Below are 14,843 nucleotides of genomic sequence, written 5' to 3'. Positions count from 1 at the left end.
TCGGAGTCAAACCCAGGCCCGCTGCGTGGAGGAGGAAACCTCTATATCCGGGCGCCCGCTCTACCAACTGAGCTATCCGGGCGCACGTATTTCTAACAGTCTCTTATGTTTTTGCTATTTTGGAGGCCAGGAACAAGTTCAGTCAGGATGAGTACAAAGGTTAATACCACAGTTTTTCGTTTTTTTTTTTCCATTTTCAGTGTACCAAACACATCTTGGAAGTTTGTTCTCTAAACAGACGGCCTTATCCAAATTCCGGTCTGTGTTTATGAGTCATGTGTGGCTCTTAATCTCACTGTCATGGTTACAGCATGAATACACACCGTTACCTGTGCAGTCAGCAGGGATGGATGCATGCTAAGGGGATTAGCTGCAGTGGACTCTGGACATAAAGCCCGTATGCAACAGCTGGGTGGCTGACAAAGCTGTACTTAAATAGACAAGCTTGCATTTATTATAAATCATTAATGAAGGCAATATCTACTCACTCATTCAAAGCATGAGGGTCCTCTGGCTTTCTGTTCTCATAATCCAGCAGCTCCACGAAGCTCTGCATGTACCTAATAAAAGAGAGGTCAAAAGGCAACTTTTACACACACACTTATCAAAACTTCTTCTACTATAAACCTTATCGTCCGGAAGCAATATAAAGTGTATTAATAAGAGGAAGTGTCTCACCATTTCTGCACCAGTCTGATGGAGGGCTGGCTGAGCAAGTTATCTGGCAGCAGGTTGACCTCTCTCATGGTGTTGGCCAGCCGCACCGGCAGCTCCTTACGCAAGAACATGTAGGATGTTTTTTCACAAGCATTGTCCCTGCCTAAAGAAAACAAATCCAAATAATATTTGTCAAAGCTTCACCATTAAATGAGACAGGAATATGTGGAAAGTCTGGTTGAGTTTTCACTCGTGCGAGTGAACTTTTCCTGCCAAGAAACATTGAAACACTCAGGAATTCAAAATTCACCTTTCCTCTTTTAGTTAATAAAACCACCAGACCTCTTTGGCGTGACAAACCCTTCCAAAAATGGAATTAAAGCCAAAATACAATTGTTATCAACCTTTAAATATTCCTGAGAAGTTTTGTTTTCATCCTGAGACAAAAATAAAAAAAAGTTTTTTAGAAGTAAAGTTCTATACCAAAGTGACTGGTAGAGGAGGTAAACATACCAGCTAACACAGCTCAAATGTAGGCTGTATTCAATTTCAATTTGCAACCTTTAATATGATACCTTAAACTCTTCTAACATGCTGGAATCATTTTTACTGCCCAGCAACATTAGCTTGAACTATACAAGGAAATCATAAATCTCGTTACGCAATAGAGAGGGGGGGTCATGGAGAGGTTAGGGGGGATTTATGTTGCAGATCTAAACAAGAAAAACGGAATTACTCTGGCATGTTAAATGTCTTTCTCATAAATGACTATGACTTTGCATTTTTTACTTCTACCCTCCAACCAAAATGGTATTTACGATACACAGGCCAGCCAGAATCACCCCATTAACCCTCAGCAAAGAAAACCACTGGGGAAAGGGCCTTTAAGTTCTTACAGCTTCTCCAGCAGAGAAGACACAATAATACTGTGTTTTAGTTTCTTTGACTAGATGATCTGGCAGAATGAAAGAAAATGTACAATAATCTATGCTCAAAGCTGATTCTGCAATATTAGGGATGGGCTCTTAAATTATAAAATGGGGTAATGAAACCACCAAATACTGACTCAGCCTTGGAACAGCACACAGATACAGACACAGACACACACACACACACAAGCATGCACGCACGCATGCACACACACACACACACACAAACACACACACACACACCCTGCAGCTGCTGACTGGATGATGTTTCATTTATTCCTTTCTAAGGCATACCTATGGCCTACATATGGTTGGCCCCTATCGATTCTTGCTGTTTTTCTTAATACAAAACAATTGACATACTTTTCCTTTACTTGCACATCCAATCTACAGTTGTGAGAGCAAATTACGTAACAGAGATGACTGTGTTTAATCAGAGATGGATTAAGAAAAGCCTTGAGTTGGCTACCAACACTGTCATCTTGCGTTTCAAGTCTCATGTTAGAGTCTGGCACAGTTATTGAGTCTACATGCAGAGAGAGAAAAACACTGCAGATACAGAGAAAGAGCCTTTAAAAAGACCCTTCATGTAACTTTCATTTGTGCAATGCTGCACTACAATGATCCAGGCTCTGAAATCAGCTCCTAAAGATTAAAATACACCTTAAAAAGATAATTAAAAAGCAATTTACAAAGTGGGGTGCCCATCAGCCACTGCACACGTGTTGTTGACCCAGTCTGAGTGAAACTACCAGCATGAATTGAGCAGTGTGTCCAGTGTCCACATAGTAGGATACACACCTGCAACAGAGAGCTGTCATGCAGATCCATAGTTGTGTTTAGGGTGTCTTAAGTGAAGTAAACACCAAGTCAGACGCCGCATGTGATAATAACATAGGTATAATGTTTCATGGCAGCTTATACTACTACTACTACTACTATTAATAACAAATTAGAAATTTACGATGGACCTTAATATGTACAGAAATAATTTATAGAATTATAAAATACAAGGCCCCTGATTGCTACTCACCAAAATCCAAAAACTGCTTAATGGAGAGCGGGGACGGCGAAAATCTGGAGTAATACTCGATTTTGGTGTTAATGTTTTTGAGAAGAGACACGAAGATCCTCATTTTGAATTTTTATTGATGATGCCTGGATGTGACCGTGATAATGAGATTTAGAAAAAACACGAGCATTTCAGCCCCGCCGGTAATGCTGACAGCCACACGGTCTCTCATTGGCGTCCACATGTGTCCCAGTCCGTGGGTTTCCAGAGGACACGACACCAAAAGATGAATAAATGTCCATAAGGATACAGATAGGAGACACACAATACGTTCTTAAGAGGGCTTCCTGGATCTACATTGCTGAACACACAGAGCGGCTCACTATTGTGAAGCTAGTCGGAATCTAACATTGACGTCCGGTTGCGGTTTTCAAAATAAAACAACAAGCTGTCAAACGTCTGTAATGGCTTTATTAATGTTATACGTCATTGATAGATTTATAGATAGATTTATAGATACATTATAATCCATTATAAGAAAAACGTTTGGGATGCCATGTTTTGAAAATGTATCCTGCTGGTTAATCTTCCAAAAACACTTGCTCTCTCTTTATTTTGTATGTGTGTTCATCTTTAAACTTTAATCCACAAACACTTACAGGAATTTATCAATTGGCCTACTAGAAAGGGTAAATCAATTTGTCAACATATTAACATGCCAAAACTTTAAAATAATACATGTATGGTACAATAAACAAGTGCAATAAACAGACATGTTTTTTTAAAGGTGGGTTCAGCAATAGAGTGTAAAAGCTGAGGCATCAGGTGCAAGCCAACTGCAAAACACCTGATGTAATAAATCAAAAAATAGTTCATAATATAAAAAAGGTTGCTCTTAGAAAAAAACTACAGACATAGATTTTCTGTATGGCAGGAAATTAGCTTGTATTTTGAAGGACAAATCTTTACACTTCCGGTCTATTCGGACTGTAATTGCGTTTTTTTTACAGTACGTACATTCGAAAGTCTCGACTCAACCGCACTTGGCCCGGCCCGGGCTTGTTGATGCACCATGGTGATTGGCTTAAAACCAGGAAGTGAGACACAACACCGACCCAATTGGACGGGGGCGTGTCAATCAACATCGTTTACATTAAAATGTTAATCTGCAGCCAGTTGCTGTAAAGGGTGCAGCATTAGGTTTACACACAGTCAATGGGTACACATGTAAAAGGATGTGATGTGTGGCGTACTTATGCGCTGCAAAAGTTCGCATTGGACTGTGGGAAGACTAGTTAGCCTGTGAAATTACCTGTTACAGTAAGGACAGGCAGGTGTAATTAAGCGCCAATCCCACATCTACTGCCACCTGGCGGCAGCAGATTAGAAATACAGTGCGACAGCTGAACGTTAAAACTGAAATCCTGTAAGAAAAGACCCCCCAGAGTCCCTCAGTGACATTTCATCTGAGGATGTTTAAAATGCTCACATTGTAAAAGGTAATAGTGACAGTAAAGGTCCGGTGGTTGTCGCACAGAATGCAAAAAAAGCATCATTTATGCAGTAATGCCTCACAAAAACACAGCCTATATAAATAAGTGGTGCCACTTTGGATTTGAGGTCCCAATATTTCTTGTAATTTTCTAGAACATAACTGACATGCAAGTGTAAACTTACAGGAAAGTAATATGGTACTTCAATTGGTAATTATTTGCTAAAAAATTTCAAACTTGTCTACCAGCAGACATGGAAATTCTCATTTCTACTAATACATTAATAATAAATTCAGCAGTTTCTCCATTTTCCTCATAATTAAACCAAATCACAGGCTTCCAGACACTCCCTTGGACATTACCAAATAATAGTTGCATGTGTGTGTGTGTGTGTGTTTTGGTAGTAACAAATTGAAATGACACAAAATGGGAACTATCATAACTGTTGGATCCCTCTGGATACGACAAACAATGTTGTAAAGTTTGAACCTTTGTGACCCCAAATGAACACTAACAAAATACATTTACATACCATTCGTATTACATTTATTCATATTGACTTATATAATCTCTTGATCATCTACATGCAGGATATAGAAATCTCACACACACACACACACACACGCGCGCACGCACGCACGCACACACACACACACACACACACACACACACACACAGTTCTCATGCAGACCCGGTTATTGTAACCATCCTGGTTTTTTCGTTTATGTCGTGTTCCTCTTCGGGTATAGGCTCATACTGTCGGCGGTACAGCAGACGTGTTACCAGCGTGATGATGAACATCTCCAGAATCAAAAGCTGCTGACTCATCACTGTGGAAACAGATGTGAAAGTAAAGAAAGAATAGGCAAAACAATGGTCAGCTGCAAGTTAAAGGAACATATAAGGAGTCATTCTTGGTGTTGACTGAACAAATACCCAGAAATAGATTTAACAATTGTTTAACTCATAGATGGATGGATTGGTTGTATGGCTGGATGTTGACTCACTGTATCCTCTGGCTGTGGAGGAGAAGGGTGGAGTGCAGGCGATGGTTCCATTTAAAGCCAAGATGTTGATGATAGCGGTTTGCAGCTGACTCAGGATCAGCACCAGCTACACGCACACACACACACACACACACACACACACACACACACACACACACACACACACACACACACACACACACACACAGTTTAACCTGACAAACACAATGCTGGAAAATCTTGTATCACATATATGAGAAGTGCTAGTGAACTGTCCCACGAGGTGTGCGAACAGCTGTTTTCCCGTGCCTTACCTGGTACATGGCGTACTTGGGGATGATCTTGATTGTCCGCAGGGCAGTCCTCAGGTGCATGAACATGATCGCTACAGGCCACAGAGCTATGATTGTCAAGATGCCCACAAATGGGTTAATCCAAATCGCGGCTCCTTTAATGCTCAACTGATACACACACACACACACACACACACACAGTCACAAGTCAAAGTCAAGAAGATAGCAAAGTCAACTCAGAAGAGGAATTCTGAGAGTGTGAACAGAACAAAAGGGACTCATTGTACACTGTGGAGAAAAAGAAAATATGAAAGACATGACACAATATAGTGTTTTTGTTCGTTAATAGGCATTGTTATCCTTCATATTGTTGTATCAAGAATTATAACATTGTTATTACTCTGATATAGATTGATAAAGAGTCTAAAAAATGGATTTGGTATTTTTTACTTTCTTCTTCTACTGTCCTCTTTACGCTACTACAGTACCTTTATTCTCTGTTTTTGTTAAACTTCTAATTTCCTACAAAATAGGGTACTCGTTGTGATAATAATTAACTACAAATATCGCAAAACATTTTGACAGTGTGCCTGGTTATTGGTGCACATCCCAATCCTGAGATTATCAGTACTAAGTAAGCTGTATCATTGAGGTTCTAAGGCTCTCTAACGCAGTCTGAATGACTGCTTGTGAAATGCGGTCAAACCCAGGTAGCACTGATCAAATGTAAATCAATATACATTGATTATTAATTTTAAGAACATATTGTAGTGTACTGTTTAGCTGAAAAATGAGAAGCTTTGTCACCAAGTCGAGCACAAACTCAGTGTATCCCTTGATTACTGTTCTAATCTCTGTTTCATAAAATCCCTTCTAGGGCCAAGTGTTGCAAACTAGCATCCGCTATAAACACTACAACACTTAAATGAGATCACTATTTTTAGTCTGCCTATGTTGTATCTGTCCCTATCAAATAAACTGTACATATAAAAAACTTGATCACCCATTTTAGAAAGTGTTGTGGAGACAAAGAGAATAATTATGTTTTCTAAAAACGAATCACAGTGACTGATAATGATGTTAATACCTTAACATCTTTGCTTTTGCCTCAATACAACAGGTATTGAGGCAAGATTATTATTGTCATTATTCTACACAAAATATAAACAAAGTATTGCTCATCCAGATCGAGTGGCAATGAGCGCAGTAAAGTATCCCAAGCAAACAACAGTAAACATTGGGAATCTGGCCTGTATGACTCAGAAAATAAAATGGAAATGAGGAATACAATAGCATGGAGAGACGCCTTTAAGAATTCATATGTTACCAACTCACATCAGCGAGGTCAAATGTCCCATTGGTTGAGAGGACAATGGAGAGGATGGTGAAGACAATCTTCAGGAGGGCAAACTGGAAGGAGCCAAGTTTGAGCAGGAAGAGAGAGCGCCTGGAGTAGCCACGGATGACAGATAATGGTTTTAGTCTCTTAATGCATTTGAAAAACTCTTAGAAGTCCATTGTGGAATTCACCATCGCCTTGAACCCATCCTGGGTTATTACCGCAGGATGTTTTGAACAATACAGAGGGGCCTTGGGCACATCTTTATTAGCTTTAGGCATGTCTATTTGAATGTGCAACAACATTAGTCCCTGTGATGCATTACACCCTTGATGGGAAACGGTGCACTGCAATCAAGAAATAGGTCTGAGCATGTCTTGCCTTGAACATTATTATCATCATCATCATCGTCATTGTTGTGTACAGCAGGAGGGTTTACGTAAAAGGACTGTATGGGTATTCACACTGAGGGGATGCATGAATGCATAGCAACACATACAAGCCCATTACTTTGCCATTGCCTGATACCATATGCATATCTTTTTTTTTATGAATTGCTCATAGCCTTAACAGGCCTGTACCTGCTACAGACAACAACAAAAACAAAAGAAGAAAACTGTTATGTCTGCGGACTTTTTCCAAACTTGATCAATCAACTGTGACAGTACATAATACACCATCTGTGACGCATAGTGAAACGACTGTGACACAGTGAAAATGCAGCCAGTATCTACTCAGAAAAAGGCATGATGTGATTGCTGCGTACACACTGGGTCCCACCTTGAAAGAGTTGAACGGCCGTGAGAGTGTACACTGCGTTCAGACGGCGTACACTCAGCCTGAGGTTATGTATGTACAGAGGATCTCCGAGGTTATGCAATCTTCAAACAGCCCAAAAACGACATCAGAGTTCACTAAACTTTAAACAACATGAGGTTGTATCCATCTTCGAAGCTGCGCAGGATCTTTCCCCATTAGCTTCAGCATAAGCTAAAAGCTATTCTTCCTGGGGTCCTTCAATCTGTTCTTCAATACTCTCTACAACATCACATTACACACACAGACATTCTAACATTTGAAAATACATAATTAAATCTGGCACTTAACGCAATTAATACAAAAAAAATAAAAATAAAGACACTACTCCAAATAGATCTATTTTAAGAAATAAGATAACAAAAAGCCCTGTAACAGAGTCTAATTTGGTGTTAGATATTTAAATTCCTTTGAAGGCAACATGTCTTAAGTGATTTTTTTTAAAACCATACTGAGTGTTCTGTTTGCTAGTCTTTGGGAGAGAGTTCCAGTCACACATTGCTCTGTACCTAACTGACAGTTGAATTGATTTGGTTTTCACTTTAGGTAAAATAAAACTACCTCCTACACTTTATGCCTCAGTGAATAATGATGTGTAGCAGTACTAAAGGATTGGTTTGTATATAAAGTAAAAGGTGTTTTGTTTCTTATAACATTATGTAAAAAATACATTAGAACTGCAGGGTGTTTCAATCACCACCTCAGTAAAAATTCGTTAAATTTCAGTAAGCATGAAGTGAGAAATTAGAGGCCTCTCCTGCCAAGGATAATGGGACTTGTAAATCCAGATGTGCTACATTGGAAGCGGTCCAGCAGTACTTGCTGCTGTTGCCAAAGTGAAAACAATGCTTCTGCTTAGTGTTCATCAGAAGGTGTTCACATCCAGGGAGTGGCAATGTTCATCACAGCACTAAAGGCAAGAACAAGCAGAAATGTTGTACCACAGACTGTCTATTACTGCAGTGTTTACCGTGTGATGGCCACATATGGCAGGCAGGGGCAGCAGCAGCAGCACGGCCCAGTGCTGATCCTAAGTTTATGTCTCCCTGCTCGCTTCAGGAAAATCTCGTCTCCACCCAACTCCTCGAGCATCAAGATCAGGAACTTGAACACCACAATGGCAAAGTAGCTGCAGAGAGATAAGAGGAGTCACTGGTAAACGAAAACAAGGAATGAGGGAAGCAGGAAGAACGGAGCACATGAACGATGAGTAGAGTAGAGAAGCAGGATCAGTAGAGAAATTAAAACCATATCTTCCACACACGTTGCACAACAGTTTCACTATTTTCTATAGAACTCTCAGTAGGTTATGAGGTTCAAGTTTCCCAGCTGTTATTTTTTACTGCGAGGCTCACAAAACACACAGCAGAGTGAGAGATGGAAAGTGAGTGAAAAGAGAAGCAGAGCAAGAGAGACCCACCAGGCAGAGGTCATATCAGTAAACATGGTGGCTCTGGGGATCCACATCCCCAGACACGACATGGTGCCAATTACCTGAAAAAGAGAGGAGAAAGAGGGAAATACCATGTGAAGATAAAGTATATTCATGTACGCTTTCCACAGTTTTTCGCAGTGCTATTCTTACCGGGGCTGCCCCGTTCACCCAGATGATTGCACTCTTCTTATTGACGGGCACTTTCTTATAGATGTAGATACACTCTTCTATGAAGACCAGCATGGACACTGTGGCCATGAAGGTGAGCACTGAGTACAGGATGATGCCAAAGATGTCCAACTCTGGAGGGAGAGAAGGGAAATTATGACAAATTAGCTGCTTTCAAATTTAACCCGAGATTCTGGACGCACAGGTCATTGTTTGGTAATTAAAACTTGATACATTTACAGTTTATATAAATTTTTTGGGACATTTCTGCATTTAATCAGTAGACGTTGAGGAATACACCTCTACATATGGGTGCGCGCTCTATGAACTGTGCTTCCATGGCACCCAAACTTGATATGAACTTAAGGAAGGTTGTGGGTATTTATGTTGGCACTGAAATGTGTATTCAAGCAGGCTCAATTGTGTTACTGCCAGAATGTATCAAGCATGTCCTAACAAGACTAAGAGTCTACAGCCATGCTGGGCTAACCAAACACTTACTTACAATAACAAAAAAAATGACACATTTTGAGGGTTGCCCAAAAACTAGTCTGGCATTGCCAGACCTTCCTTCACGGTGCTGCGGAGGAGGGTCTGACTAGTCCACTCGGCATTCCGAAAAAACGTGATCTGGATCATTGGCATTCTTTTAAAACCAATTACAATCGTCATGGGTGGTGCTAAGCTGTGCTTCTGCAAAATAGTCTCGGGAAGGACGTGGTTTTGGTGGAACATGTGTACGTTCAAAGGTTGTTTTAGTCGTGCAACAGAAAGCTCAGCTTGGACAGATAACCTAGCTAGCTGTCTGGATTTACTTAGATTTACTTCTTTTTTTAACTTTGCTACACAAAAGGTCAACAACGATTCAAAGATGATTTCGAGTAAATGTTAAAGGGAAAACTGAAACACATGAAAATCAAATGCTGTTGCCATAGATGTTCATGTTGACAAAATAAAACAAGCTACAAAGAATGGATAGATCTTTTAACTTGAACATTTGTTGGAACGAGGAGTGTATTTCTCGTGCCATGTGATGTGCAAGCTTGATGAACTTTGCGTCATCAAAACCAAAGTTTGTCTTTGTCTTTTTCAGCCTGGAAAACAGTTGTTTTTCAGCACACATGTGGGTGGGATTATGCACAGTGCAAAAAACTGGCAGGGGATGTAACTTCCAGGAATAACATTTTGGAGGAAGCAATCAGCAGACAGCAGATGTCTCAGGCAAAGGAACATAGGTGAAGGCAAAGCTGCAGCTACGTTCGAAATGAAACAAAGAATGAGGGGAAAGGTGGAGTAAATTGTTTCAGCATGTTGGCCGCCATTGTAAATCTTCTGGAAAGCCGCGTCATTTATTCTGCTGTATCCAAAGCAATTAGATGTATCAGTACACAAAAATGCACACATACAACCACACAAACAAACAAAATTCCTATTTTGAGGATTTCTTTCCGTATAGGTGGTCCCTTTGCCTTCTTGTTGCGGGGTTTCAGTTGCTATTGAATCGTTTGATATTCCAGTCGATCACTGACGCAGACTCTTTGAATTGTTTCTAAATTCAGATTATAACGTGTCATTTTGTTCCCTTTCAAATAAACTATTTTATATGTCCTTCTGTGGTACTATTTTCAACCAACTGGCATGTTACGCAGCCACACATGTTCAGCTATGTGCCAGAAAGAGACTGACAAGCTTTTTTTTCACAGATAAAACTAATCCAGATGGTACTTGTGAGACTTTAAAAGTTTTACCATCAAAAACACAGCCCAACCAGTAATGCACTTTGAGACTCATACCAACATATTAGGCCCACAACATTTTAACTACTAGGGAACCAATAAGGGAAGGATATCCCATCATTATCCATAAGTCCTCCATTAGGAATTATTAGGGACGTACTTTTTAAGTCATCGATCATCAAGTATATCCCGATCTGTTCCTCACTCGTTTCTCAATCGACTAATCATTAGCTACTAAAACCTGTTTAGGATTTAGGACTAGTCATTACCTAATGGTTGACAAGCAGTTAGTTCCAAATTTGTTCCTCATTTGTTCCCTGGTAACTACTCACATTACATGTGATGTAACGGTACAGCAGATCATTTTTAACCTTCATTGAGCCTTAATCGTAAAGTACAAAATATTTTCTTGTTTGCGTAAAAAACACATTTAAAAATGAAAAAAAACCAAATGATGTACAAAAGCCAAATAATAAAGCGGGGCAACAAAATCTTAAAGGGGCTGTACTCAATATTTAGGACATTCATCTAGAAGGGGAAAGTCTGTGAGAGCCATGTGGAGGTGGAGGAGGAATCCCCGTGATCAAAACACATCACTGAACTTTACTTTCATACGACACATTTCTTACGATTTATTCAGCGATTTAGGCCTATTACTTTAATATTGAAGTCATAAAAATATTACTAAGCTCTATTTAAGTGGATTTTCTCTCTAGGTTGCTGAAAATGCCGGGTTGCAAAACCTCTGAGGAGTGTTATGAGCAGTGAAAAGCAAAGTGAATTGGATAATCCAACATGAGTCAGAAGCCCAAATACAAATGTAGGCCTATAACACCGCCACCCTGGTGAAATAGATTATTGGATTAGCCGAATAAATTGTTGGAAAGTCACAATCACTGAGAAATGAGCCCTGTCTGAAATAACATTACTTTGGCTGTTTACGTGGCTCTTGATTTCTAACTGCTGGATGCTTTCAGAGGTCTTGAGAAGAATCCAAGGCGCCCGAGCAAAAATCTTTCATTTTATTTCAGTGGCGGAAAGTAACTAAATAGGCTACATTTATTCGAGCAGCTATTGTTTCTTTTCCACCGCTGTTTTTGTCATTTTTTTCAACGTTTTTTCTGCATCTTTAGACGTTTTTGTGTGTTTTCCCCACGTTTTTGAAGCTTTTACCGACATCCCTCTTTTGTAAAAAAAAAAAAAAGAAAAAAAAAAAGAAATTCAAATGCTATGAAATTTAATAAAACTTGTCAAGAACGTTGTAGGGAACCATTCGCGCTATTTCTTTTGAAAAATGGGTTGAAAGAAACCCAAATGACTGATATAGAAATATAGAATTTTATTGAAAATGGTTCAAATTTGACTTGAGGACAACAGGAGGGGGGTCAAATGTTTTGCTTCAGCAGTTTTGCTTCAGCAGCCCAAGAGAGAAGCGAGATGACCTCTGGCTGTTGTACAGGAGGAATCCAGCATCCTACAGCCCTACAGTTCCCAAAGTGGGGTTCAGGGACATCTAGGAATCCCCCAAGCCCTAATTAATCACCACCAGACCACCCGTTTAGTCTCTCCCCCCCCGATTACCACTACTCTACAGTTCAAGGCAAGGATACGAATCCCATTCCCTGGACGCTCCGTAAGGAGATGTCCCAGATCTGCTGTGTCAGAGCCAGTCTACTCACTGAGGATTATGTCGATGGCGAGAGGTGGTTTCTCCGTGCAACTTGGGTGAATAGTTTGGTTGGATCCGCTATCCATGGTGGCTGCTGTCGGTCGGTAGATTTTCACAAAATGAAACTTGAAAAAGTTCTCATCCACACACGCTCGATGCGTTAAAGTCTGCAGCTGCGCTGTCCCTCCTCTCCAAAGATCCAAAGAGCGTCCTCAAACTTTCCACAGAGGAATATTTGCCTCTCGGGCACCCCAAAACACTTGTCGCAATCGCTCGACCCGCCTCTTTACCGCTGTCAAATCACCACCTCATGGGTAAAAGTGGGCGGCCATGCCCATAGTCTTTTTTCTAAAGAAAGGAGAATGCCTTAAATTTAATTTCAAATGTTTTTTTTTTTTTTTTTTTTTTACAGCATTCTATTGCAGCATAAAATAGGGGAAAGTTTACAGTGTTAGGTGTGTGTGTGTGTGTGTGTGTGTGTGTGTGTGTGTGTGTGTGTGTGTGTGTGTGTGTGTGTGTGTGTGTGTGTGTGTGTGTGTGTGTGTGTGTGTTATGGGAGGGGGTGTTTCTTGAGACTGGAGCCTGTAGACAACACAGGCACTCACATCACATGCCCCTCCGTTTCCATAGCAACACATACAGGAGTATCGTCATGTGAGGCATTTGCTGCAAATCTTTTTGCGCCCTTGGCTACATTTGAACAATTTTCCTCAACACTGAGTAGAGGTCCAGTCACGGAATTTGAACTATAATAACTGATGATCATTTTACCCGGTACATCTTATAAAAATGTCCTACATCTTATTAATCTTTCATCAGAACTTGCTCTAACTTTCTTCTTGTGCTTTCTCCTTGAACATACCCTCTGCCCCCCTCCAAGCTCATATCCAGCTTCGTGCAAGGACCTGCAGAGAGTGGCTCCTGCAGGTGAACACACAAGAGACGGGGCCCTACCTTTTCTAAAAGATGTTTACACCAGACGCTGAAAGAAAAAGGCAAGGAGGATCATTGCAGATCAAAACAACCTGCGTGACAGCCTTTTTTTCTCTGTTGAGGTCAGTCAGATACACTGGGCCAGCACTGGGACGCTCAGGAGGAGCTTCTACGTTTAGGCCATTACATTTCAAATAAGAACATGTTTTTGCTTTGTTTGGAGATTAAATATCTTTATCCTTGAGCTGCATGTGCAGACACATTTGAGAAATCATTACTGAAAAAAATGCAAAAACAGGGATACAAATCCTGTCATGTGACCTACAGCCCAACACTTTATTGCACATAGGAAGTATGACGCATCTCTGTCTCACTATATAGGAATCGGTTTGATCAAGTCTGAGCAACTTTTATTTTCTAGCCGGTTCTGGATACGTCAAGGCACCCCTTTGCAAACTATTCAAGGAGGTTTAATCTCAGCAGAAAGGATTTGTCGAGACTGGTCTAAATTTATAAGAATAATACAAGAGGTGTAAGAATCTACAGAGCAATCTTTAGCCACAACACAGCTTCATTAAGAAGACTTTTACGGGACAATGATACTCTAAAGAATCCATATTCAGCTTCAGTTAAAGAATTTTAAACAAGTCTCTCGTTAACAAAAGACAAAAGACAAATCTTTGGATTATGATTAAGGGATGACTCAGCATACAGCTGCGCTTTTACTGGGACATCAGCCGCTGTAAGTCAGACATTAGGATTCATTTAAACGCAGCCTTAAAGTTAAAACACCTACTCCACAAATAGTCACCTGATCGCATCATCCATCCAAGTTTGGATGTCAAGGGACACTGTTGGCTATGTGTGTAGATACTGATGTTACAATCCACTGTTAATTAGTGGTGTTTCCCTTTAATGGATAAACCATCCAAAAGTCTTTAGAGAAACTGCAGCTGTTTTGGCCTTGCAGAGGTCAGACTTGTTTGGTTTTTCACGAGTCACTGTTTACTTTCCCTCAAAAACTGACAGAGGGCATTGCCTTGGGAGCTTAGGGCTCTCATGTGCATGGACACACACCTTACACACACACAAAATTGGTCATATTGAGACTCAAAAATACAGTAATTGATGTGTATTTTCTGATTTATTCAACATCTTGTGCGGTTCTGTTCAAACGGTTTCATAATGCAGCAGTGTTTACCACGACATTGCATTCACATTACGTCAAGTCATGCTGTCACCTTGGCTAGTGTGCTTGACAGATCTGCAGAACAGATATGAAACACAGGGGATCTGTTCTGTTCCGTCCTATATGCCTAAATTAGAATTTACAAACATCCACGTGAGGGACTTTTGTAGGGGGGGGGGGGGGGGGGG

At 40.4% G+C, this 14,843-nt stretch overlaps 3 protein-coding genes across 5 annotated transcripts in view; 1 reads left to right on the top strand and 2 right to left on the bottom strand.

Moving 5' to 3' along the window:
* The window catches only part of pcyt1ba (phosphate cytidylyltransferase 1B, choline a), a 20,464-nt gene extending 15,192 nt beyond the window's left edge, over positions 1-5,272 (top strand). The window contains exon 9 of the mRNA XM_032504221.1: positions 5,207-5,272. The gene's annotated coding sequence lies outside the window, so the exon portion shown is untranslated. The remainder of the gene's footprint in view (positions 1-5,206) is intronic.
* Positions 1-14,843, bottom strand: part of pdk3a (pyruvate dehydrogenase kinase, isozyme 3a) — a 21,685-nt gene that overhangs the window by 6,050 nt on the left and 792 nt on the right. For 2 of the 3 annotated variants that reach the window (XR_004327545.1, XM_032504214.1), the window contains exons 1-3: positions 2,620-3,001; positions 679-820; positions 489-560 (exon numbers count right to left, since the gene is read on the bottom strand). Coding sequence is in view for 2 of the 3 variants with exons in the window: in XM_032504214.1 (XP_032360105.1) it covers positions 489-560; positions 679-820; positions 2,620-2,722 (317 nt within the window). In the remaining variant the exon portion in view is untranslated. Of the gene's footprint in view, positions 1-488; positions 561-678; positions 821-2,619; positions 3,002-14,843 lie in introns of those variants that run through there. The other variant, XM_032504216.1, reaches the window with a different exon arrangement.
* On the bottom strand, positions 3,518-12,919 carry slc51a (solute carrier family 51 member A). Its single transcript, XM_032504225.1, has 8 exons — positions 12,544-12,919; positions 9,111-9,262; positions 8,946-9,019; positions 8,496-8,654; positions 6,706-6,817; positions 5,392-5,538; positions 5,099-5,204; positions 3,518-4,921 (listed from the first exon to the last, which is right to left on the bottom strand). The coding sequence occupies exons 1-8, from the start codon at positions 12,617-12,619 to the stop codon at positions 4,773-4,775; spliced, it is 975 nt and encodes a 324-aa protein (XP_032360116.1). The 5' UTR covers positions 12,620-12,919; the 3' UTR covers positions 3,518-4,772.

The sequence above is a fragment of the Etheostoma spectabile genome, chromosome 22 (genome assembly GCF_008692095.1).
Source record: "Etheostoma spectabile isolate EspeVRDwgs_2016 chromosome 22, UIUC_Espe_1.0, whole genome shotgun sequence".
NCBI classification, from domain to species: Eukaryota; Metazoa; Chordata; class Actinopteri; order Perciformes; family Percidae; genus Etheostoma; species Etheostoma spectabile.
Note: the sequence above shows the minus strand (reverse complement) of the source record. Positions and strands in the feature narration are given on the sequence as shown.

Coding starts and splice junctions, on each gene's coding strand:
- slc51a (XM_032504225.1), bottom strand. CDS start 12,619: ATGGATAGCGGATCCAACCAAACTATTCACCCAAGTTGCACGGAGAAA. Junction 9,263..12,543: donor CGCCATCGACATAATCCTCA/GTGAGTAGACTG, acceptor CTCTCCCTCCAG/AGTTGGACATCTTTGGCATC. Junction 8,655..8,945: donor ACTGATATGACCTCTGCCTG/GTGGGTCTCTCT, acceptor ATCTCTCTGCAG/CTACTTTGCCATTGTGGTGT.